The sequence below is a fragment of the Phyllostomus discolor genome, chromosome 3, assembly GCF_004126475.2.
Source record: "Phyllostomus discolor isolate MPI-MPIP mPhyDis1 chromosome 3, mPhyDis1.pri.v3, whole genome shotgun sequence".
In the NCBI taxonomy this organism is placed as follows: Eukaryota; Metazoa; Chordata; class Mammalia; order Chiroptera; family Phyllostomidae; genus Phyllostomus; species Phyllostomus discolor.
This window is the reverse complement of record NC_040905.2, coordinates 208940404-208964943: the sequence shown is the minus strand read 5'-3', so window position 1 is coordinate 208964943 and position 24540 is coordinate 208940404. Positions and strand designations below refer to the sequence as shown.

Genomic DNA, 24540 nt, shown 5'->3' with positions numbered 1-24540 from the left:
AAGCAGATTTCACTTATAGGAATGATTCTTGGGCGGCAGTGAGGACCTCGGTCCTGCAGCCCCCTCACCCGGACTGAGTGTCGCACTGCCTCCGGGGGCCTCTGCCGTCCCGGTTGTCGCTGCTTGCAGTGGCTTTTTGGCCTCTGACCTCGCTGCAGTCAGGGCTCCCAAAGAAGCTGGTTCCCCCCGCCCCTGCATGCTTTTAAAAAAGTCACAACTCATCTACTTCCAGTTCAGAGAGAGAGGAAAAGGGCCCAGTCCCCCTCTCCCACCGCATCCTCCTGTCTCCTCTGTTCTTCCCTACCTGCTTGTGCGCATGTGCACACCCAGGCTTGCGAGCACCTGCAGCACCTGCAGGCGGCCCTTTGGGACCGCAGGCCCGGCGTCCTTCCCAGTCTCCCGTCCCTCCCCCCTCCCCCGCACATGCTCTGCCGCAGCCACACTGGCCCCCTTGGGCTCGCTTAGGCACGGCAGGCGGGCACGCTCCCACCTCAGGGCCTTTGCACTGCCTGTTCCTCGGGCCTGGACCGCCCTTCACTGTTACCTGCATAGGTTGCTGTCTCGCCTCCTTCAGCCCTTCGCTCAGATGCCACCTCCCACGAACGCCCTCCGTGGCCCACTGCCGCCCCGTCGGCCCACGCCTGGGCACTGCCTGCCTCCCTACCGGGTTCCTTTCCCGCCACAGTGCCAACTTCACCGCCAGCCGATGTGGGGGTGCCTCGTTTTGTCTGAGTCCTATCCCCTGCCAGACGACATGCCCCTCGAAGGTAGAGATTTCTTGTCTGTTTTGCTTACTGTTTCCTTCCCTAGCACCATCGTCCGTACCCAGCACTAAGAACACGCTCAATAAAAGGTTTTGAGTGAATCGGGCGCCTGGGATTTCCGCAGACCCGGCCTGGCAGGCTGCTACCCTGGGCTCCTGGCCCACTGCTTGGCATCCTCCTGGCTGTCTTTTTTATGGATACCTCCCCGCCCCTGTTCGTCTCCTCCCCCCATCATCCCTGTCCTGTGCAGGAAACCCCATGCCATCTGGCTGGCAGTGCTCAGTCCCCTCTCTGCTCTGGGCCCTGGAGGCGGCTGCAGGGCTGAGTCCCGGCTGCACCGTCATCGGGCCCTGTGTCCGTTGTGGGCTCTGGACACAGGTGGGCCTGGCCACTCTGAGCCTCTGTTTCCCCGTGTGTAAGGTGAGCCACGATAACACCCAACTTTCCGTGTCGGAGAGTTCCAGGTGGCACACAGTAGGCCTTTGGGAAATGGCCACCATCGGGGTGTGTGTTTTACCCTTGCCGTGACCTCCTGGGATGGGCCAGGGCGGGGCTGTGAGCTCCTCCCCCGGGAGCCCTGGCATTTAGGGGTGTGTGGTATGCCGTGGAAACAAGAGGGAGGCTCAGCCCCAAGCCGCAGAGCCCTGCCCGGACACTGCCGCCTGTCACCTGAGCCTGGGAGGGCTCCCTGCGTGTTCCCACGGCAGACTCACAAAGGGAAAGGGAGAGGGCCCAGGATTGGATGCGGGTTTTTGTTCCAGGACACTAATCCTCATTCCTCTGGGTGTGTCTACACGCCCAGCCTCGGGAGCTTCCTCCTTCGGGCCCCAGCGGCATCTTCCAGCTCCTGGGCTGGGTCCGGCAGAGCCGGTAGGAGGGGATCTGAGGGTCCACAGGGGAGCTGAGTCCCCAGCTTTCCCTCTCTGTAAGCTCGGGCCTCTGGCTGCTTGGGAAGTGTTTCTGCTCTCCGCCCTTCCACCCTCCTCCACCAGGGCTGTCGGCCCCCCCAAAGCCAGGACTCACAGTGGCAAGACAGGGACCCTGTCAAAGGCCTCACCATGGCCCTCGAGGTCCAGCACAGCCTGACCCCTGCTCCCTTGCCAGCCATATCCCCTCTGTTCTCCTCCCCGGTCCATTCACCTCTGTCTGCTGCCTTTCCATTTGCCCAGCATGTCTCTGCCCCAGGGCCTTTGCACTGGAGTTCATGCTTCTAGACAGCTCTTCCCCTTCTCTGCTCAGCCCTCAGGCCCACTGCACCCCAGGCCGTGCACAGACCTCACTGCCCTCACGGCTTTCCCTGACCCCCGCGGGAGCAGCCGTCGCCGCCGCTGCCTCCTCTCTGCCCAGCACCCCCTGCACCTTCCCTTCCCTGCTCTGTTTCCCCCACTTTTCTCTCTGGGTCCGACTTACCGTGTGTGTGACTTACCCTGTGTGCGTGGTGTGGGTGTTTAGATGTACTTCTCATCACACAGTTCACTCACGTAAAGTGTACAATTTAGTGGCTTTTGGTGCATTCAGAGATACGTGAGCATCGCTACAATCAATTTCAGAACATTTCATCCCCCCAGAAGAAACTTCACACCCGTTAGGGGTCAGTCCCCCTCCCCCCCCCCCCTTGCCCCATCCCCCAGCAATCACCAGTCTGCCTTCCGTCTCGTACGGATTTGCCTGGTCTGGGCATTTCGTATCGATGGAATCATACAGCGGGTAGCTCTCGGTGACTGGCTTCTTGAACTAAGCGTGTTTTCCGGGTTAGTCCACGTTGCGGCACGTGTGAGCGCTCCGTTTCTTAGGATTACGGGGTGAGAGTCCGTTGTATGTTTGGGCCACGTTGTTACATATGTCCACTCTTCGGTTGATGAACATTTGGGGTGCTTCCGCTGTTCACTGTTCGGCTCCTATGAATAGTACTGCTGTGTACAAGTTTTTGTGTAGACGTATGTTTTCATGTCTCGTGGGTAGACACCTAGGCGTGGAACTGCTGGGTCGCAGGGTGACTCTCTACCCTTCGGAGGGGCTGCCACACTGTTTCTCGCAGCGGCTTCCCCGCTTTACACTCCTGCCAGCAGTGCGGAGGGTTCCGGTTTCTCCCCGGCTTGCTAGCACTTCACGTGTTATTATCCGTCTTGATTATAGCCACCCTAATGGGTGTGAAGTGGCAGCTCATTATAGTTTTGATTTGTGTTTCCCTGGTAGCTAATGATGTTGAGCATCTTTTCATGTGCTTTTTTTTTTTTTTTTTTTTTAGATTCTGTTTATTTATTTTTAGAGAAAGGGGAAGGGAGGGAGAGAAACATCAATGTGTGTTTGCCTCTTATGCAGCCCCCAACCCGGGGGACCTAGGCGGCAACCCCGGCATGTGCCCTGGCTGGGAATTGAACCAGTGACCTTTTGGTTCGCAGGCCTGAGCTCCATCCACTGAGCCATACCAGCCAGGGTTCTTTTCATGGGCTTATTGGCCATTTGTATATCTTCTTTGGAGGAATGTCTATTCTAATCATTTGCCCATTGATTTTTAATTGGGTTTTTGTTGTTTTATTATTGAGCTGTGCTGTTCATATATTCTAACTACAAGTCCTTTATCGTACATGTGATTTGCAAATATTTTCCTTTATATTGTGGGCTGTCTTTTCACTTTCTTTTTTTTTTTCCTAATTTCATTTCTTTATTTTTAGAGAGGGGGAAACGAGGGAGAAAGAGGGGGAGAGAAACATCAATGTGTAAGAGAAACATCAGTCGGTTGCCCCTTGCCCCAACCAGGGGCCTGGCCCACAGTCCGGCATGTGCCCCAACGGGGAATCGAACTGGCGACCCTTTGGTGTCACAGCTCGGAAACCTCTTCCTCATCCCCTATCATGAAGCAGCCCCTATGTTTTCTTCTCAGAATTTTATAGATTTTAAGCTGTTATAGATTTTAAGCTTCTAATTTTATAGCTTTTAAACTCAGTTCTCTGACTCATTTTGAGTTAATTATGTCATATGGTACGAGAAAGGGGTCCTAGTGTGTTCTCTTGCATGTGAATATCCAGTCGTCCCCGCAACTTTGGTTGAAAAGACTGTTCTTCCCCCGCGGGCACTCTTGTGTGAAAAATCAGTTGACCGTAAGTGCGGAGGTTTATTTTCGGGCTTGCAGTTCCGTTCTCTCCGTGTGCGCGTGTGTCTGTCCCTGTGTCATGAGCACACTCGCTGTCCTGATGACCGTCGCTGAGTAAAAGGTTTGCAATCAAGACGTGAATTCTTTGATTTCGTTCTGCTTTTTCTAGGTTGTTTTAACTGTTCTGGCCCCGTGATGTTCCCAGGTTTGGGTTCAACTTGTCAAAATTCTACAAAGAAGCCGACAGAGATTTTGATAGGGATCGTGCTGAAGTTATAATCAGTTTGCGAGTATTATCACCCAAACAATATTCCATCTTTTGATCCGTGAACGCAGGATATCTCTCCATGTATTTAGCTCTCCCTGACTTTTTTCAACCATGTTTTGTAGTTTTCCAGAGTGTATGTTTTGTTCTTCTCTTGTTAAGTTTATACCTACGTATTTAATCCTTTTTGAATGAGCCGCTCTTCGTTTCATTGTGGGTATTTGCTAGTACATGGAAGTAATCGATCTTTGTATCCTGAACTTGCATCCTGAAGCCTCGCTGTGCTTGGGCGTCGTGATCGTTTTCAGTGAATTCCTTGGCACTTGCCACATACGTATCAGGTCCTCCGCCAGTAGACATAGTTTTTTTTCTTCCTTTTCACTGTCATGAGTTCTGATTGGTGGGACCGTCATCTTCCTGCTCCCGCAGGTCACGGCTGTGGGCCAGTGCACAGAACAGCATCAGGCACACAGCTGGAGCTCAGTTCTGAGTGAGTGAGTGGATGGATGGATAGATGGATGGATGGAGCTGGCATGGCAGATGCCCTGACCCAGGGCTCCTGCTTCCCCTGCGGCAGCGGCTTCCTGGGGGCCCCTGGCCGTGTCTGCCGGGGGCTGGGGACTCTCTGTCCCTCCTTTCCCGGCCCTGACCTGCTCTGCTGCTCTGCTCGTCCCCGTCTCGGGGCTGTGTGAGGTCACTAGAGCTCGCCATCCTTACAGGGTCAGAGCTTTCTGGTGACGAGGTCTCTGCATCCCTGGTGTCATCGTCAGATGAGACACATCGCACGGACCACCACGGGCCCGGCCCTTGCGAGGCTCCCCTCCCTGAACGCTCCCCTGAGCCAGTGGCTGGTGCGCGTGTGTTTTACGAATGAGGGTGGAGTGGCCGAGCCCCAGCCCGGCTGTACAGAGCGAGAGCTGTGAGCCCAGGTCCCGGTTTCCCTTGTCACACACCCGGGCAGGACGTGGGACAAGCCTCGGTCACACCCCCAAAGCCTGTGGAGCCGGAGGGAATGCCGCACGGGCTCTGTCTGCTCAGAGGCTTGTGGCAGCTGAGGACACCTGCCCCTCAGTCATGCCGTTCCCTCGGCTTGGGACCGTCTGCCCCCCCCCACACCCCCCACCCCCAGCACTCCCATTCTCCATTCGGGTCTGAGCTCGACTGTCACCTCCCCTAGCTCACCCCTCCCCACCCTCTCCCCTGGTGACACTGAGTCCTGACTGGGGTGACTGTCAAAAGTTGGTCTGTAAGTCCCCTGCAGTGCCCAGTGCCTGGCCCATGCTTGGCAGAGACACGGCGGGAGCCCCGAGTACGTAGCAAGGGCACCGCTGGCCCCGCAGCCCCGCGGGGTTCCACCTGCCGGGCTTCCCGGGCTGTGTGGCCTGTGAGCCGCGGTGGTGGGGTCCCAGCTCTGACTCTGCCGTCGGACAGTGCCGGTTTGACCCCTGCCTTGTCGGCCTCTGGGGATGCGAGCTGGGCCATCTCTTGTAGCAGCCTCCGTGCCCTCGGCTGCAGGGGCAGGTGGCATAGGGCCCGGACCTCCTGAGGTTGTGGTGGGAAGCAAACAAGGCCAGTTCTGGGGAAGCTCATCCTGTGCTGACCCTCTGCCCTCGGGCCCCAGTCTGGCAATTAACCTGCACCGCCCCCCCCCCCCAGGGGTGTGGAGTGGTCACTTCCTCAGCTGTCTGCTTGGCCATTCCTGTTCGGTGGGATGAGGCTGGAGATAACGTTGGTCATGCCGGCCCCGCCCTTCCTGAGCACTGGTTCTGCCAAACTGGCTGTGGGGGACGGGAGCGGCACAAGGGTGCAGAGCTCATCCCTGACACGTGCCGCTGTCACCCCAGCTCCTGACGGGGGGGCCCCCCCTGCAGCAGCTGGGAGAGGCTGGGAGGAGCTGCCCCCACCCCTCCCACTCACTCCCAGGGCACGAAAGTGCTTTCCCTCTCAAGGGGGTGCTGGCCTTGCTCCCCAGGCTCGGGAGGAACTCGGAGGGCTGGAAGGACAGCCCCCCAGTTAGCGTCAGGAGAGTGGAGGGCCTTGAGTAGGGCCTTAGCCCTAGAGCGGTGGGGTCCCCGAGGCCGGGCTGCTTGGGTGCAAGACCCTGGTCTGCTCTGCCGTCGGTGGCCTTGTGGGGGGGGGGGCTTAGCCCGGCGTTTGGCTTCTTTGAATGGGGGATGGGATTCATGGGGTCGACGGCCCCACTGGAAGGGGTGGCGTGGCAATGAGCTGCCGGCAGCCGGAGCAGGCTCCGGGGGGGCTGGGTTTGCAGAGAGCTTCGAGTGGGGCGCACGGGAAGGGCTGTGTGAGCGTTGCAGCCGCTGCTGTCAGGAAGAGGGCCGTGGGGCCCGGTGGCACGGGGCTCGGGGCCAGCTGCTCCCTGGCCAGCTGGCACCGGCGGGTCACCTAGCCTCGGTCTCTGTATCTGTCAGTGGGCTGCTGGTCCAGCCTGGGGGGACTGCTGGGAGGGCCGCTCTGCGAGGCCAGTGGCCACCTGGCTGGTGGGAGGCAGTGGTCACAGAAGGGGCCGCCCAAGACCACAGAGTGAGGGGGCGGGGAGGACGGCGCTGGGAGCGGAGGGTGGGGGACAGCTGGCCCCAGCCTGCCCTCCCCTGCCGCGTGTGTTTTCACTTTTTATGGCATATTTTTGTTTCTGCAACACTTACACACAAGCACATTCTTGTTAGCACAGTACGGCCACTTTGTGACACAAAGTGGAAAGTAGGTGCTCTCCTTCCTCCCCTCCCCACCCCGCCACTGACCGCCCCCAGCCGAGCCCTGTCCCTCGCCGGCTCCCTCGGCACTGACCTCCCGTCTGGCCCGCAGGGAGGAGGTGCAGGAGAACTGCGTGCGGTGGCGGAGACGGTTCACCTTCGTGTGTAAGATGAGCGCCAACCCGGCCACCGGCCTGCTGGACCCCTGCATCTTCCGGGTGTCGGTGCGCAAGGTGAGGCTGGGCTGGGGCCGGGGCTGCAAGCCGAGGCCGAAGGGTGGGTGTGGGGCCTCCGCTCTGGTGGCTGTAGAAGCCCCTCCCCGGGCTGGTGCCCCCCTCAGGGGAAATGGGGTGAGTCGCCCTGCCCCTTTTCTTGTCCTCCTCCCCTGGCGGTCACCTTTCGGGGGGAGGCCTGGAGATGAGGGGGACGCGTGAAGCCCCTCGGATTCCCCAGTCACCCTGCTGCTTGTGTCTGTCTCCCTGCGCAGGAGCTGAAAGGCGGGAAGGCGTACTCCAAGGTGAGTGGAACTGTGGGATGGCGTGGTGGGATGGGACGGGATGGGGTCGGGTAGAACCGGACAGGCAGGAGAGAAGCTCCCAGAACTCCCAGCCCCTGTCTCTGCCCCAAATGGGAGACACTCAGCCCTCCAGGAGACATAATTTTTGGGAAAGGTCTTTATCGATTGTCTCTGCACTTCACGTGAAAGACCACGTACGTTCGTGGCATCACGAATGGGCACAGGCACTCACAGGGTGGAAGGATCGGCTTCCGGGCCCTTCCTCCCCGGACCCCAGCCCCGGGGTCCGTTAGGGTTCTTCCAGACCTTTTGGGGAAGGGTGTGCAGCGTCTGCACGTGGTTTAGCGACATGGGGATCAAGCGAGCGCCCTCCCGGTGTGCCCGTGCCCGTGCAGACAGTGTGGTCTTGAAACGCCCAGGGGCAGCTCGGCGCTGCGCTCACCAGTGTGTCACGGGCACGTTTTCACATCACCACGGATCATGGATGTCCTTTTGCTTCAACATGGCAGTGGGGTCCCTCTGTGTGGCTGGGGGCAGGGGGGAATCAGCCAGGCCCCGAGGTTGCCCCTCTGCATCGTCGTCATTGCCAGGCGGGGTCTCCCTGCACCCACACACAGTCCCGCCCTCCGCCCAGAAGCCTGAGCCTCTGGGAAGACGGGGAGAAGACGGGCCACCGCGGGCTCCGAAGGAGCCTGCTCTGCCCTTCAACCCCCTTCTCTGCGGCAACCTGCACACGCCCGGCGGGGCCTCCCCCCCAGGGAGGTGGTGCAGTGTGGCGGGGGGGGGGACACACACAGGACACTTAGTCAGTTTGGAGGGGAAATGCCTCACCGTCCCCTGCATGGGGGGGGCGTGTTCCTTCCCACCGACCGGCGCTCAGGAAGGGCAGCGCTCTGGGACGTGCGCTCTGCCCTGGCTGGTCGCTGGCGTCCCTCTCCCTGAGCAGAGGGCAGGGGGGCCCAAACCGGCCCGTGGAGGGTGCCCTCAGAGCGGAAATTTCCCCTCCCATCTGTTCACACGGGTGAGGGCAGCTGCCCAGCCAGGAAAGAAACGACCAGCAAACGGCCGGAGCGTCCTCCCTACGTCCAGCAAACATGTGGCACGCCCCCTGGTGCGTGGCAGACCTGCCGGGCCCTTCCCTTCCACTCCCCGGTCAGACGGCCACACCAGCCCAGCGGCCTCGACACAGAGGACAAGACTGATGCCAGAGTGGTGGCCTGCAGGGAGGCTCGTCGCTGACTGGGCCTCGTTCAGGCCTGGTCCTGCCGGCTGAGCCGTCTTGGGCCCTGCACGTATTATGTCCTCTCTCTGGACCTTAGTTTCTTTGTCTGTAAAATAGGGGTCGCTGAGTTGCTGGGAGGGCTGGGATTTGAACCCGGAATCCCCGACTCTGGCATCCATGCCCCAAAGTCTGCAGCAGAGACCTGCACTCAGCAGGTGCTCCGTAAATGTCCCGGGGTGGTGTGGTTGTCACCCGAGTCTCTAATCCCAGCGCCCCCTTGCCGTAACCTCTGCTGCCTCTCCCAGCCCAGCCTGCCACCGCTGGCCTCCATCGGAGGCGGAGACCCTGTTCTCCCACCTTCCCCACTTCCTCCCCCGCCCCTCCCCTCTCTGTGTGTGAGGAGCATCACCCCCGAGTGCCCCGCAGCCCCTCACTCCAGCCTCCACTCGGGGTTCCTGTGCGCCCTGCAGCGTGCACCCCGCCCACCCATCCCAAGGCCAAGTTCCCATGGGCTTCTCCTCCCCCCGGCCCACTGTCCCGGCGGCTCCCACAGCACAGCCTTGTTTCCCGGGGAACAATGTGTCTGTGTCACAGACAACAATGTCCTTTCATCTCAGGCACTGCCCCGGTGCACTCTGGGACACAACACAAAGGGCGCTTTGTGCGGCTCCGGGATGTGAGCTCCTGGCTCTGCTGCGCTGGAGCCTCCAACCCAAGCCGCCAGCCCGGCCCCCGTCCTTGGGTGCCGGTTACGCAACAGTCAGTCTGGGCTGCCTGGGCCCTCGTGGGACCCGGGGCTTTGCCGTGTCTTCCCCCCGCCTCCCCCCCACCCGTCTGCCAGGTTAACTCTCGGGCTGCCAGCCCCGCGCCCGGCCGCCTCCCACGGTCTCCTCTCTCCCTCCCTCCCAGCTGGGCTTTGCTGACTTGAACCTGGCTGAGTTTGCAGGCTCGGGCTCCACCGTGCGCTGCTGCCTGCTGGAGGGCTACGACACGAAGAACACCCGCCAGGACAACTCCATCCTCAAGGTACGGGGCCCTGCTGCCTCCGCTGCCCCGTCCCACCGCGGGGCGGGGGCAGACCTGCTCCGCATCGGGGTCCCCGGAGGGTTGTTAAAGATCCAGGTTTCTCCCCTGGACAGGCAGTGAGGGGTACTGGGCGGATGTGGGCCCGGGGTCAGGAATCCACCGTCAAAGGCCTCGCTCCAGCTCTGGCCTCAGTTTCCCCATCCGTAACTGGGGGTTGGACCCCAACAGTCTGTTTAAAGGTTTGGTGAGATCAGCATCGCTGAGCGCTGCCACCTCTTGCCGTGTGACTCCTGACAACGGCCCGAGGGGTGTGGTGTCTATTATTAGCCCCAGTTTTGCACAGGAGGCAGCTGAGCCACAGGGGTTAGTTCATGGGCCCGGGGCCTCACCGTTGGCCCGCATGACCTGCATCGGTGACTGGAAGAACCTGCCGCCCCTCCACCTGGCCAGACCAAGGGTGGCTGCTCCGAGGGCCCTGCCACACTTCCGGTGTCTGGGGTGGCTCCTTCCCCCCGGGCAGCAGCCACCTGGGCCTCTTAGGACAGATATCTGGGTATCTGCCACCTGCAGACCTCTCTTCCTTGTCTCCACACCCTTCCACCTGGCTGAGAAAACAGTCTTGTCCTAAGTACGCCTCTGCCGGCCGACCCAGTGGGAGCCTGTTGTGTGGGGGCAGCGCTGGGCTGCAGCTGGGCCGGAGCTGGGCCAGGGTGGGGGGCAGAGGGTCTGGGGTCTCCCAGACCCATTGCAGAGGGAAGCGGAGGCACCTGAAAAGGCGTAGGCTGATGGTGGTGGGACCTGGGACCCTTCCGCCTTGCCCCAGTGGCCCCAGACACCTCGGGCCCGACGACCAAGGGCACCTGAGGGGCAGGTGGCCTCAGCTTTAAGGCCACTTCCTGTCTCCAAGGCCCTGGGCAGTCACTTCCTCTAAGTCTGGGTCTCAGTCCCCAATCCGGGACCTTCACCCGCCCTGCAGGGTGCTCTTGTGGCCAATAATAATAATAACAACCCATAAAAACAGAAGCCTCAGCCCAAGGGAGCTCCTTTTGGTGGTGGGGGCTGGGATCCGGCCCCTCTGTCCCACCTGTCGCTCCGTCTCAGCCCAGATGTGGGCACCCAGGCGTTGCCTCGTTGGGGCCATTGCCAGAGTCTTTGCCTGCCCAGGCGGACGTTAAATTGTCAAGTTTCTAATGGGTTTGTGCTTCACTTGATTCAAGACACTGTCACTGAGCCCCACCCTCTGCGTTGGGCTCTGTGAGCACCCCCCACCCCCCACCCCGCTTCCAGCTCGGGGAAGCCCCTCCTCACCGGGCAGGCTCCTCCAGCCTCCTTCCCTCTGCCGCCACGTGGAGCTCAGGCTCCCACGCCCCCTCGGAGCCCGGGGCCCTGTGGATGGAGAGTGACTGGGCGGCCCCTCCCAAGAGGGCTCACAGCAGCTGGCCTTTGCTGCTCGGTCTCCCCAAGCCAGACGTCAGGGTCAGACCCGTCTGCTTGAGGAGACGGGCCCAGCGAGGTGTGGCAGCTTCTCGGGGCCAGCAGGGCGCAGAGCTGGGCTCAGGCTCCGAGCCCCGTGTGCACCCCGGGCGGGGAGGCAGGCTGCAGCAGGGAGGCCGGGCGCCCAGGCTGAGTGGGTGGACGCGGTGTGGCTGACTGCGCCCCACCCCACAGGTCACCATCGGGATGTTTCTGCTCTCTGGAGACCCGTGCTTCAAGACGTGAGTGCGGGGGCAGGCTGCCGGCGGGGAGGGGGCCCCCCTGCCTTCAGCTGACTCCCAGGCTGGGGCCCCACGGTCACACCTGTCTGTCCTCCCAAGGCCGCCGTCCACTGCCAAGTCCATCTCCATCCCAGGCCAGGATTCCTCCCTGCAGCTGACCTGTAAGGGTGGCGGGACCAGCAGCAGTGGCATCAGCGGCACCAACTCCCTGACGGGGTCCCGGGCCCCCAAGGCCCGGCCCACCATTCTCGGTTCAGGTACCTTCCCCACCTGCCCACCCCGCCCCTTTTACCTCCACGGTGTCCCAGGGGAAGTGTCCCAGGGGAGGCACTCGCTGAGACGAGCGAGGTGGTGGGAAGCTGCTTGCCCCGTGCATGCTTCCACGGGGCAGACGTTGTCCAAGCCCCTCCCGGGGGCCAGGCGCAGTGCAGTGCCCTGGACTGGGACTGACGTGGCGTCCCTGACCTCACGGCCCTCCCGCTCTCGCAGGAGAGAGGCATCGATGAGACAATAAATAAGACAAATGCGCGTCCACCTGCGGAGTGGCAGGAGCTGCGAGAGACACCGTGGTGTCTGTCTGGGGCCTGGGGAGTCTCCCTGGAGTGGTGGCATTTGAGCGAATCTGGGGTGTGGGGCGCAGTATTCCTGGCGGAGGGATTCGTGCTCTGAGCTCTCGCTCCCCCACTTGCGGCAGGTCCTTGACTGGCCATTTCACCTCTTTGGGCCTCAGTGTCCTGTAAAATGGGGTCAGCGCGGGGTCCAGATCCTGGGCTGCTTTGGGGATAACCCGGGCAAATGGTGGGCCATCCTGCGCAGTATATGCACCCTGGGTGTTTCCGTTCAATTATTATTATTCAATTATCATTATTACCAATGCTGTAAAAACTTCAGACGAGCCCTGACCGGTGTGGCTCAGTGGGCTGGGCGTCATCCCTCAAAGCAAAAGGTCGCCAGTTCAATTCCCAGTCAGGGCACATGCCTGGGTTGCAGGCCAGGTCCCCTGTTAGGGGCGTGTAAGAGGCCACCAACTAATGTCTCTCTCTCGAGCATTGATGTTCCTCTCCTTCTCTTCCTCCCTTCCCCTCTCTCTAAAAATAAAACCTTTAAAAAAAATTTTAGACGAGCTTGCATCCCCAGAGGAGATGGCATGGCAATTAGGAGGAGGGGGTGCCACCAGGGGAGTGGGCCCTGGCCTGCCCCCCCAACCCCATGTCCAGTGCTGTACAGGGGGAAGGAGGGCCTCAGCCCCGTGCCCCATCTGATGAGTGAGCGAGGTGGCACGTGGTGGCTCTAATTTGTGTCACAAGAGCAATTAATGCACAGGGCCAGAGGCTCAGCAGATGTTTGCTGGGTGATTCCGCCCCCAGGGGCTGGGAGCTTCCCTCCTCTCCTGTTTTCCTGGACACCCAGCCAGGGGAGAGGCCCAGGGCAGGGAGCCAGGGCTCTCGCCTGCCTCCGCCTGGGGGCTGCGCCAGGGAACGGGGCTTCTCAGCACCTCTGCTTTCTCCGGCTCCGGCAAGGGGTTCTCCAGAGGAGAGGTCTGGGGACCGGGCTGCCCCGGCACAGACGGCGCCTCTGTGCGAAGTAGCCGGGGTGCCTCTCCCAGGCAGCATGGGGTTGGGGGGAGCCTCAGGTGCCCCTGTAGCTGGTGCTGCGGAGAACCTGTTGGCCACTTAAAAAGCCACCTGACTTTGGGTGGGGGCACTGGCCTGGGTCCAGCTGGTGGCCTGGCTGTGCTCAGCTCTGACAGGGGGATGGGCGAACCCTTGCTTCCTGTGTTTGCTGCGGGAGGACCGGTGGGTGGACCCCCAGGGAGCCGGGGTGGGTCCGCCCGCTTCCCCTGCTTCCCCTGCACCTCCTGGTGGGGAGTGCTGGCAGTTAGTGTCGAAGCCGAGCTTCTGGGTGACCTGGGTGACCTGGGGCGGGGCCGTCAGCCAGGTCCCCTCACCTTTAATTTGCTGTGTCCCAGCTGCACTGACTCAGCTCCATCAAGCCTCAGGGCCTTTGCCCGACGCTGTGCCCTCGGAAGGCCCTCTCTCTGACGCCTTATCTGGCTCGCTCCCTCCCACGCCTCTCGGGGGTCTGGCGTGTTAAGGCCGCCGCCTCAGAGAAGCCTTCCCTGCCCTCAGACTGGGTCAGACCCCCACGCCCGCTGCTCCCCGCCCTGTACCACTCACTGCAGTTGTAGTTCCTTGTGGGTCCCGTTGAGTTCAACATGTGTCCTCCCGGTGGCCTGTGACACCCAGGCTCCTGTTCACAGCACCCAGCAGAGCACCCTGCGAGGAGGGGTCCCTGCAGATATTCGTAGAATGAATGCATCTGGGTTCAGATGGTCAACTGTGGCTTGGAGCACACTGCTGCTCCTGTGGACTTCACCTTTTCAGTCTGTTGAATGGAAATACGTAGGGCCCCCACCCCCCGCCAGACTCAGTGAGAGGCCGGGCACCCCAGGAACCCGTGCCCTCTCCCTGCCTTCCAGGGGTGCCGGAGGAGACGGACCAGAACCTGTCCAGCCCCGAGGAGGTGTTCCACTCCGGCCACTCCCGCAACTCCAGCTACGCCAGCCAGCAGTCCAAGATCTCCGGTGAGTGCCCGCTCGGCCCCGTGCCCCCGGCCTCCCGTGTGCCCGGGCGGCCCCTGACGAGCGGCCCCGCCCGCCCACCAGGCTACAGCACGGAGCACTCGCGCTCCTCCAGCCTCTCGGACCTGACGCACCGCCGCAACACGTCCACCAGCAGCAGTGCCTCTGGTGGCCTCAGCATGACCGTGGAGGGCCCCGAGTCCGGCGAGCGCGAGCACCGGCCTCCCGAGAAGCCCCCGCGGCCGCCCCGGCCCCCGCTTCTGTCTGAGCGCTCCTTCCGGTGAGTCTCCCTTCGCAGCGCTTTAGAGGGCAGGACCCCCCTCTTCCAGCCCCGCCCCCGCCCCCGCCCCCGTCCAGTGGCTCTCGCAGCCTTTGCTGCTTCGCCTGTAGCCTGTAACAGGAGGCAGGAGGCTGCATGGTGGTGCTTCAGCCAGTTGGTGTTTGCGAGGGGTGGAGCCCTAACCTGGCTGGCCTGCGCATGCTCAGTTAGCGGTTGCTCTGTACGCCTTAGGGCACCTTGGGTCCCCCGCCTAATGCCGTGTGGCTCTGAAGGGCCACCTCTGCTCTCACCTCTGAGAGCAGGTAGTGACGGCGCCTGCAGAGCAGAGTGGGGCTGCGTGAGGGGAGGGCTGAGTGAGCGCCACCTGCTCGAGTCCCCACGGGCACTTCGAGCGTCGTGAGTGAGGAGGCGCTCGCTGTTGTCCTCACGGGGCCCGTCCCGCACTGACTGTTGCGACTACGCCCGCTCTGCTCCAGGCGGAAGAAGGACTCGATGGAGAGCCACCCGCCCTGGGTGGACGACACGCGGATCGACGCGGACGACATCGTGGAGAAGATCATGCAGAGCCAGGACTTTACGGACGGCAGCAACTCCGAGGGTGAGCCGGGGCGACGCCGCCGGGAAGGCTGGGGGACCCTGCGGGCTGCGGGAACCATGCTGCGAGGACCCTGCTGCCCCGCCCCTCTGGGGCCCCGCCCTGCTCAGCCTCCGCCCTCCCCTGTGTCCCCACAGACAGCAACCTCCGGCTGTTCGTGAGTCGCGATGGCTCCACCACGCTCAGTGGTATCCAGCTGGCCAACAGGTAGGGTGCAGGGGCAGGGGCAGGGGCGGGTGGTCAGGGCGGCCTTGGGAGGCCTGGTGCTGAGAGCAGGGTCTCTGCTGCCTACTGACCTGCCTTGGAGTGCCAGCTCCTGTCACCACAGGGTGACCTGGGGCCAGTCACTGCCCTCCCAGCCTCAGTTTCCCCCTCTCTCAACGGGTATGCACTGCATCTCACCTAGAAACCAGGGCAGTGTTCCAGAGGTGACCTTGGAAAGCACCTAGCACAGGGCTCAGCACAGACCAGGGGCTTAATGATCTTTATTTTGGACCCGCCTTTCCCTTCCTCCTGGATCTGGGAACCCCTTCAAAATGAGCTGATGACCTGTCTATCGACACCTGTGGGCAGGGTGGGACAGTGCCCATTTCACATCTAGGGCCAGAGCTGCAGGAGACTTGGCTGGGCTGCCTAGGGGCCCCAGGCCTGCCCACTGGCGCTACTCTGCTGCCCCCTGCTGGCAAGGCACAAGTTTGCATATGCCATTGCCCTGTGGCCTCCACGGCTGTCCCCACTAGGTGGGCAGGGAGAAAACAGTGACCTCTTGAAGGTTTGTGAATATGTGTCCTCCCTCTGAAGCTGGGATTCGGGGAGGGAAGAACCAGTGTGGCAGCGAGGTCCGAGCAGAGCAGCTTGCTGAGCCCGGAATATGCACGGCCTCGTGGGTGGGCCTGGCCTCAGTGGGAGGAGCTCCCCGCCTCCACTGCCCTCTTGGCAAGCCTCGTCATCCCTCTGAGCCTCACTTTCTTCACCTGTCCAGTGGGGTGGGGTGCAGCACCCCCCTGCCAGGGCCGACGTCAGGAGGGGCTCAGCACACCCCTGTGTGTGCCAGCTCTGTGGTCCTGTGGACTCTGAGACTTACTGTCTGTGTCTCTTGGGCAAGTGACTCCACCTCTCTGAGCCCCCTTTGCAAAATGAGGCCAGTTCACAGTGCCCGCTTGTGGAGAAGTGCTTCCAGGGGCCTGGCCCAGAAGGGCACCGAGGAGGACAGGCTGACCTCTCTCCCCCCACAGGGTCTCCTCTGGGGTCTACGAGCCCGTCGTCATTGAAAGCCATTGAGGAGCGGGTGTCCAGGCTGGAGAGGGGCCCTTCCTTGGCGGGTGTCCAGACCCGCATCATTCCACGAGGGACCTTCCCCTTTGGATCACCGTCCATGCCACATCTCATCTGTGCCTCCTCTGTGCACTCCAGCCGCTGTCCTGCCCCAAAGCCTCATTCCACTGTCCTCCCATCCGCGCTGGGACCCTCCTGGCCTGCTGGGGCCTGGGCACCACTGTGAACATTCTTCTCTCAACCACTAGAGGGCAGGACACGTGGGCCCGTGAAGTAGGTGGGCAAGACAATGACGGCCAGAATGCCCCGCTGGTGACTGACCCGGTCCCTCAATGGGGACGCGGAGCGGATCCTACACACATGGAGCTGCTTGTGGCCAAGGGGCCCCTTGCCCTGTCCCCCGCACCCCCTAGGAGCACCAGCTCGAACCATGCCCCGGCAGGGCTCTGTTCCATCGCCCCCCGTTCCCTTGGGGGCCATTTCACCCCCAGAATCCTGCCACCGTGGCCCTGTGACTGCTTAGTGCTTTAGCTACCCCTCCCCTGTGCCCTGGGGGACCTGCCGGCGGCCTCCTCCTGGGAGCCAAGACCTCAGACCCCACCCATACTCCAGAATGAGACTCCCTCCCCCAGAGAATGTTCTCCTGCTGCCCAGGCAGCCTGCACTTTGCACACGCTTGTGTCCAGCACAGCCCCACTGGCCCTCGCCTGCCCTTCCCCTGATCCCTTCCCCAGGCTTCCTGGGCGCTGCCTGCTGTGCAGTCCGCGGCCCAGCCCTAGCAGCCCGGCTGGCACGGGGCCCTGCCTCTCCTCCCTCCGGCTAGCTGCAGCTCAGGCCCGAGGCCCGTGCTGAGAAAGGTCTGAGCTTCGGTGGTCGTTCCCCTCTGCCCAGGGCTGGGACCTGAGCAGCTGGTTTCCTGTAGGAAGCCAGAAAGGTGCCTCCCAAGCCCTTGGATGTCAGGGGCCCGGCTGGGCTGGGCAAGCGCCACCCCCGTTCTCTCCCCTCAGGGTCAGCTGGCCCAGGCTGGGGCCACTGCTGGAGGGGCAGGTGGGCTGTGGCTGGACCAGCTGGAGCTGGCTCCCTGGCCAGAAAAGCCTCAGCCTTCCTCTGAAAGCATACGCCTCTCTGGGCAAGGGCTGGGTGGGGTCCTTCAAGGAGGGGTTCCTGCAGGGAGCAGTCTGGCCCTGCCCCTGCCCCCTCATCGAAGCCTCTGCTCCAAGCACTTTCCGCCCGCCCCCCAGTCCTCATTACTTGCTTGAAGGTAGGTGCAGGCTGCCAGCCAGTCTCTGGACAGTCTCCCTGCCGCTCTTAACGTCACTTGTTTTTGTATAAACCCAGCGGGCTGGTGTTTACTTACCCTATACATTTTTCTCTTCTTTCCTTTCCTTTCTCCCTTTTTTTTTCTTTTCATTTTTTTTTTGTAGGGTTCACAGTTTGACATTTTTTCCTCCCCCAGGTGAGGGGAGGTGGTTCTGTTCTCTGCCCCACCCACTGACTGGGTCCCCAGCAGGGCTGGGGATCTGGACTGGCGGGGGGCAGGATACTGGTTCTGTCTCTGGTAGGGGTGGGGGTGAGCGTGTCCTCCCCAGGCTGGGAGGGCTCCTGACCCCTCTGCCCCAGCTGGCACGAGTTGGAGTCTTGGTCTTCGAACCTTCCAGCACAGGGACCAGAGCAGTTCTAGGATTTTGTTGTTTTTAATCACCTTTTAGGAAAAGAATGCCGGCAGGCGCCTGCCGAGGCAGGGTAGCGCATTCGCTGTGGCTGGGGAAGGCTCCGGTCAGCTCTGTGGGTCCCTTCCTGCCCCTAGACACCTGGCACTTTAAAAGGCGGCTGGCTGCACTGTCTCCAGATGGAGTGACTCCCAGGAGATGGGGAGTGCCACCCTTCCCTCCTGTGTCTGCCAGACCCCGGCCCAGCGGGAAGGTTCATGCAAGGTGCATTTGGTGTCTGGTTCAAAATTCTGGGGCGTTAGGCAGAAAACAGCTGGCTTTGGTGCTGCTGGGGAGAGCCCCCGAAAGTAGGAACCCTAGCCCCACTGTAGATGAGGCCTGAACTTGATAGTCACCCCAGCAGACAGCCTCCCACAGCCTCCCATGCCAGGCCCTGGGCCAGGGTCATTGGACTCACTGAGAATTTGGCCGTGACCAAATTAACGCTGGCCGGAGCCCTGGCCTCATCCCCGCGTGGGGGCCTCCGGTCCACTCAAGCTCAGTGAATTCCCCCTAGGCGCCCACAGCTCCTGGACGTAAAAATTCTATATAGAGAGAATAGAGAGGAATATATTAGAGATATTTTTGGAAAGGATTTGGTCTATGCAATGTCAGTTTGGAATCTCGGAAGACAGTTTAACGTTTTTACTAGGAGATTTAAAGAAAATAAAGGTCTACAATATTTTTAGGTTATTTTTTTCTCTGGTCACCCCACAAACTGACCACATGGCATGATCTGCCAGGACGGAGAATGTCCATGCTCTCCTCTCTCTAGGGAGGTGAGTGGGAGATGGGGGTGGGGGGGCGGGGAGGTCTTTTTTATTTTTGTTAATTCCCCTCTTTCTAACGGACCGTTGCCACCACCACACCCTGAGTCAGTGGGCTGTGTTTGTATCTCTGTCCCAGCTTCTGCTGCAGAAAATAACATTGTAAAGGGGAATCAGCCTAGTGTCGGTGTCTTGATTTGGGGGGAAAAATAAATGTTGCAGTTTTTGTTCCTTAATGGCATGGGGGTCCTCATTTGTTTTGCGGACTTGACTTTGGGGTCACAGACACCACCACATGGATGTAAGGTGATGCTCTAGGTGGCCAGGGTTCTCCAAGTCCCGGCTGAAGTCACAATAATTCCCACCTTTCCTACACCAGAGTCCTGGGGAGGAAACTGAGGTCCAAGTGCAGTTTCTTGCCAATCTCAGACCTAGTAAGTGGCAGCCCCGACCTCAGAGCCTGAGTTCTAATGGCTCTGCAGACCCCCTGGCAGGCAGGTGCCCCTGACGAGCGTGCCTGAGGACAGAAAACTCTCTGTGCCTCCGTTTTCTCAGCAGCAAGTGAGGTGGTAGATCCGATGAGAACCTGCGTGAACAGCTTGCCCTAGGGAGGTGCTGAGTTTGTTCCCAATCTCTAAATCTCCAGGCCGGGGCCTCTCGCTCCCTGTCCGTCTGAAGTTACAGAGGAGTCTGCACCAAGCTCTGAGACACGCATGTCACCCTGGACCCTTAATGAGCTCAGAAGTGGCAGGAAACCTGTGGCTTTGGACAGGCAGAAGCGACCAGACCACCAGGCTGTGCCCCTGCCACGGTGCTGCCTTGCCCCACCCCTTTTCAGGGCTGATGCCCCGGCACGGCCCCTGTGAACCCTGGGGGCTGCTTCTCAGTCTCCCTCTCCAAGGTGCACCTGGGGACAGGAAAGTTGGCTATCAGCAGAGCCCAGAGTCTGTCCTGAGACAGGGAAGGAATTGGGCTACAGAGCAGAAATGGTTGCACCTTCGGAACACAGTAATCCTGGGTGGAAAAACCAGCACACAAAATGGGAGGAAAGAATAAAGGATGTTCCTCTGAGCTTTGGGAGGGCAGTCCCCATCCTCGGAGACGGCTCAGACAACCCAAGGTGACGTATGCTGCCAGAAGGAGCTTTCTAGGTTCAGGCCTGATCTCCATCCGCCACCCCCTACCCCGACCCCGCCACTAAATGCTGTACACTATAGCATTCCAAGATCCAGAAAGCCACCAAATCTTAAAACCGGTTGGTTGGTTGGTTGATGCAAAGCTCCTACTTTGTGCAAAGCTCCATTCTCGGCACTGGTGATGCACACCCCTGACTATCCGCAGGGAGCTCACAGTCCCTTGGGCCAAATCAAGTCAATCAGCTAATTCAAACACGGTGGCAAGTGTCATCAGGGAGACACTTGGGGCTGTGGAGCAGGGAGGAGGGAACACATCGCTTTCCAGCTGCGAAGGTGACTTCCCTGGGTTGTGTGGCATCCCAGTGAAACCGGACTAGAGAGGCACAGCCGCCCCTTGCTCTCAGAGGGAAGGGCCTCCAAGCCTGGGGAGGGGCCCGCAGACGCAGCCAGTCCGGGGACACGTTTGGGTTGCTGCCTGTGCTGCTGAGACACCCAAGACCGCCGAGGCAGACTAGCAGACGCGGCGTGGTGGGGCGGGGGGCGGGGAGAAGTAAAGAGAGTACAGGCCATGGTAATTGGACGCCACCTCCTCCCTGAGGACTTCGACTAGCCCCTCCTCTGAGCCGGGCGGTGAACGTTCTCTGCATCCTCCGCTCAAATTAGGGCGTCGGGACGAGAACTAGGGCCCTAGGTGCTGGTGTGGCTTCACCACAGCCTTGAGTTGTGATCTCCCGCAAGTCCTCGCCCCTCTCTGAGCCTCATTATCCCCATCTGAAAAAATGAGACTTCTGCACCCCCACCCCACCCGGCTCTGGCCCTGGGACTTGGGGATATTTAGACATGGGCTTCTGCTGGGGAGAGACCGACTGGGGCCACGAGTACCAGCCAGTCTGGGTTCTCAACACTGACCCATTACCTATGAAGATTCAGGAACTACTTGTCCCACAATGCACTCGAGAAACTACATTTCCCGACATGCAAAGCGGAGAGGCGGTGCCTGCCTGTCTTAGACTTCGTAGGCCTGGGCCGGCGTCAGGACTACGACTGCCGGCGTGCCACGAGCGCGAAGGCCGGAAGGGCCCGGATCCGGAACCGGATGTGGCTTGGTGCTCCGGGGCGGAGCGCGGGGAAATGGTGAGCGTGGGGCGGGATCCTGGGGTTGGGGGTCCCGCGTCCCCAGGAGCCAGGGTTTGGGTTCTCGGACCCGGGATTGGCCCCGCGCCGGCCCGTTATACGGATGAAAACTCCAGATCCGGCGCTCCGCCAGTATAATCAGGCTGCGACGCACCCCACCCCCCATTAGTACACCTAAACGAAGAATCACTTTGTCAACTAAGCCCTCCCTTTTCTCCAGGCCACGGGGACAGACCAGGTGGTGGGACTCGGCCTCGTCGCCGTTAGCCTGATCATCTTCACCTACTACACCGCCTGGGTGATTCTCTTGGTATGTGTACTTACCCCGCCCTCTCTCATCTCCATTCATGGATCTAGCAGCCGACCCCTAACGTTATTTAAACAGCCATGTGACTGGAACTGTGCGAGGTGCTTTACCGAAATATCGCACGAAATCTCCGGGACAGCACTAAGAGGAAGATGCTTGTGCTGTCCCGGTTGTATAGACGAGGAAGCTGAGGCTCGGGGAGAAAGGTCCGGCCCGAGGTCCTACCCTCACCTGCTCCACTGTAGAGCCCTCTTCCTGATTTGCCCTGCCCCTGAAGGGAGGTCTCCTCCTTCTGGTTATCCTGCTGGCTGCTGGGCACGATGGGTGCCAGTGGGCTTTGTGAGGGCCTTTAGCACTTGGGGTGTGGGGTGGTGGTTGGTTACTGCTGAAGAAGTGCAGTGTGTTTGGAAGGCAGGGTCTTGCAGAACTTGGTGACCTTTGGAGAAAAGTGTGAGGAGAGAAGAGGCTGGAGCCCAGGCTGGGCATCACTCCAGGCTTCCTCGCGTGCCCTTCTCCCCTCTGAGGGCCTTGCGGCAGGTCCTCTCTGTTCGGTACCCTGCCGGGTCCCCAGCACTGCCAACTTAGGGCCAGTGCCCTGTGAACAATTACTTAAGCGAAGGACGGAAACACACCAAGGCACACAAAATGCCATTACCTTAAAGAAAAGCAAATGCTCTCCCAGTGGTTTGAGTGGGGGCAACCCCTGAGATGGAGGAGGTGGAAGGGGGGGTTTGGGGGTCCTGAGCAAGGCCGGGAATGCTCACCAGAGCTCTGCCCTGGATGCCAGCCGTTCATCGACAGCCAGCATGTTATCCACAAGTACTTCCTGCCCCGAGCCTACGCCGTGGCCATCCCCCTGGTTGCCGGCCTCCTGCTGCTCCTGTGTGTGGGTGAGTCACCACGCCCCTGGGCAGGGTGTCGGGTGGGTGTGGGGGTGATGACCCTCTCTCACCCCTGAACTGCATCTTGGCACTTGCTGGACGTCTGTTTGAGGCTCCTCGCCCTGAGTGTGTTGGTGTCTTCAGACTGTGTCTTCATCAGTATTGTGTTCTCAGCGCCCACACAGGCCAAGGCACTGAGTTGGAGCTCCATAAAGTGCTTTGGGCCCTGGCTGGTGGGGCTCAGTTGGTTGGAGTGCCGTCCCATAACCCAAGGGTCATGGGCTCAATTCCCGGTCAGGTCACATACCTGGGTTGTGGGTTCAATCACCTGTCCAGGTGTACAGGAGGCAAGCAGTCCGCACTTCTCTCTAGCATCGATGTTTCCCGCCCCCTTTTCTTTCTCTTTCACTCTAAAAGCAATGAAAAACATGTTCTCAGGTGAGGATTAAAAGTAAATAGGTAAATAAACTGGTTTGAACGAGTCAACAATCAGATGATGGGGTGGGTGGATGCTGCATGCTGCGTGGGCAGGCGGGTGGGTAGGGCGTTGTTGGCGAGCTTGGTAGCGGGGTGGATCTTGGATCCTGCGGAACCTGAAGCACTGAATGCAGCAGACGGCCCGTGGTAGGCACCCGGCAGTGTTTGCTGAGTGAATGTGGGTGGGTATACGGCTTGACAGATGACCAGGGAGATGACCGGGTGGCCTGGAGGGGGGTTGGGGAGGTGCTTGGCCGCGTGTACGGGTCGCTCTGCCACGCCGTGCGCTGTGCTGGCCTTCTAGCAGCCCTGAGCCCCGATCTCACCGGCCTTTCTCATCTGCACGTTTCAGGAGTGTTCATCACCTACGTGATGCTGAAGAACCAGAAGGTGACCAAGAAGCCTCAGTGAGGGCCCCGCAGGGGTGAGGCTGCCGACCCCTTCTCTGCCTCCCCTCTTGGGCACACCGAGGGCGGGGCCCACAGCACCCGTCCGCGCACTGCAGCCCCCTCAGGCATGGCTGCCCTGCAGACGCCCCCAGGGATGGAGCTGTTCAGGACTCGCCCCTGACTGACCAGAACCCCCACCTCTCTCTGCTCACCCTTCCAGGCCAGGAGGAAGTACCTGGAAGTCTCCCTCTCTCCCTGTTCTGGCTCAGGGTCTGAAAGATGCCCATCTTCCCTACCTCACCTCCAGACCCCTGCCACTCTTTCCTCCGGGTTCTACCCTCTTGCCTCAGTCTCCCTCCTGTGACTTGCTGATGTTGGAATTGGCAGGTTCTGAGCCATCATGTGGCCTCTCCCCGCTCCCCACCCCCCCATGTCCTTTTCCTCCACGATGATAGCTTTCCCGGGTCTGATGGGGCCTGGGACCCCACAGGATTGCTGGACCTGGAAAGCCTAGGGGGAGGACGGACATGCCCCCGGACCGGGACCAGGCTTCAGGGCACACTGAGATGGTCCCCGCGGGCCCCCAGGCCTACTGCTCGTGGAGGCCCAGCCCCTCGGCCCCAGCGCTGGCCTGCTGGGGAGCTGGACAATAAACGTTGATGACGTGTTTGTCTCTGTGCCATCCCTGACCAGGGATGCTGGGCTTTGGGGGCTGGAGAGGGGCTGGCAGGTGGTCACTTCATTGGTCTCAGGTCAGAAGACCCTGGTTTGGCCAGGGAGATGCCTCAGGTGCTTCCTGGGTTATCCCTGGACTGGACACAAGACAAAGCCGGAGCTGGGGCGGCCGTGGTTCTGACTCGGGGCAGCACACAGCTGGGGACCCCGGCAGTCTGCCAGACCCCACGGCAGCCTTCACCGTGCTGCCTCTGCCCGCCCGGCCAGCTTGCACTGGTGTTCTGGGGTCCTCAGGCCAGTCTCCTAAGAGCCCAAGCCTGTTGTCCATCTCTTGTGCCAGCTGCCCAACTTGGTGTGGCTCAATGGTGAGGGCCAGAGCAGGGCTGGTTCTGCCATGTTCGGGGTGACTGACCTGGCACGGGCCTGGCCCCAGCCCCGCAGCAACCCCTGCGTGCCCCTCTGGGCAGCCAGCTGTCCCACTCACCGTGCCTGATGTAAGCCTCTTCCTATCACACCTGCGATGTTCACTCCCATTAGCGGAGGTGTCCTCAGAGGCCAGGTGCAGGCACACCTGTGCTACCCTCGCCCAGTCCCCCAGGTGGCGCTGCTCCCCCGGGCTTTGGGTTCCGTCCTTTCACACTGCTGTGGCAGGAGCCTTCCCATCTCCGATGGCCCTCTCTCCTGGGAACAGCCTCTCAACGAGGTCTTCCTGACGGTCCAGTCTCACCTTGGTCCTTCCACCGAGCCAGCAACTCCCCCCAGGTCTCTGCCCCCCTCCCCTTAAGTTGTCCACACCTTCCTGCATTTCCTCACCTCGACTGTGCTTGGCCTAACCCTGGGGGCGCTGCACCCACTCACACGACCGGTGGTGCCTGCTTTTTAAGTTCAAAGCACGTTTCCTCCACTCCCACCACATGTGGCCTGTGACATCCCCCTTGGAGGCACCCTTGGATGCTCTGTTGTCTTGTTCTCCTGTTTCATGTCTCCCGTCCCTCTGCTCCGCCGTGAGAGGGCGGGTCC

The 24540-nt window shown here is 60.9% G+C and overlaps 2 protein-coding genes across 2 annotated transcripts in view; both read left to right on the top strand.

The window, feature by feature from the left end:
• Nucleotides 1-18759, top strand: part of FAM102A (family with sequence similarity 102 member A) — a 34739-nt gene extending 15980 nt beyond the window's left edge. Inside the window, exons 2-11 of the mRNA XM_028514544.2 lie at nt 6947-7067; nt 7322-7351; nt 9483-9599; nt 11268-11314; nt 11414-11571; nt 13794-13898; nt 13980-14175; nt 14652-14773; nt 14908-14977; nt 16006-18759. Of these exons, the coding sequence (XP_028370345.1) occupies nt 6947-7067; nt 7322-7351; nt 9483-9599; nt 11268-11314; nt 11414-11571; nt 13794-13898; nt 13980-14175; nt 14652-14773; nt 14908-14977; nt 16006-16051 (1012 nt within the window). The 3' untranslated portion in view covers nt 16052-18759. The remainder of the gene's footprint in view (nt 1-6946; nt 7068-7321; nt 7352-9482; nt 9600-11267; nt 11315-11413; nt 11572-13793; nt 13899-13979; nt 14176-14651; nt 14774-14907; nt 14978-16005) is intronic.
• Nucleotides 18760-20617: 1858 nt separating this feature from the next.
• DPM2 (dolichyl-phosphate mannosyltransferase subunit 2, regulatory) lies at nt 20618-23516 on the top strand. The gene is made up of 4 exons (XM_028522071.2): nt 20618-20791; nt 21012-21101; nt 21886-21988; nt 22809-23516. The coding sequence occupies exons 1-4, from the start codon at nt 20633-20635 to the stop codon at nt 22865-22867; spliced, it is 411 nt and encodes a 136-aa protein (XP_028377872.2). The 5' UTR covers nt 20618-20632; the 3' UTR covers nt 22868-23516.
• Nucleotides 23517-24540: the final 1024 nt, after the last annotated feature.

What these genes read in the sequence shown, in the direction of transcription:
- DPM2 (XM_028522071.2), top strand. Translation starts at nt 20,633, where the DNA reads ATGCAAAGCGGAGAGGCGGTGCCTGCCTGTCTTAGACTTCGTAGGCCT. An exon ending in GGGCGGAGCGCGGGGAAATG is followed by an intron (nt 20,792 to 21,011) that starts GTGAGCGTGGGG and finishes CCTTTTCTCCAG; the next exon opens with GCCACGGGGACAGACCAGGT. An exon ending in CCTGCTGCTCCTGTGTGTGG is followed by an intron (nt 21,989 to 22,808) that starts GTGAGTCACCAC and finishes TGCACGTTTCAG; the next exon opens with GAGTGTTCATCACCTACGTG.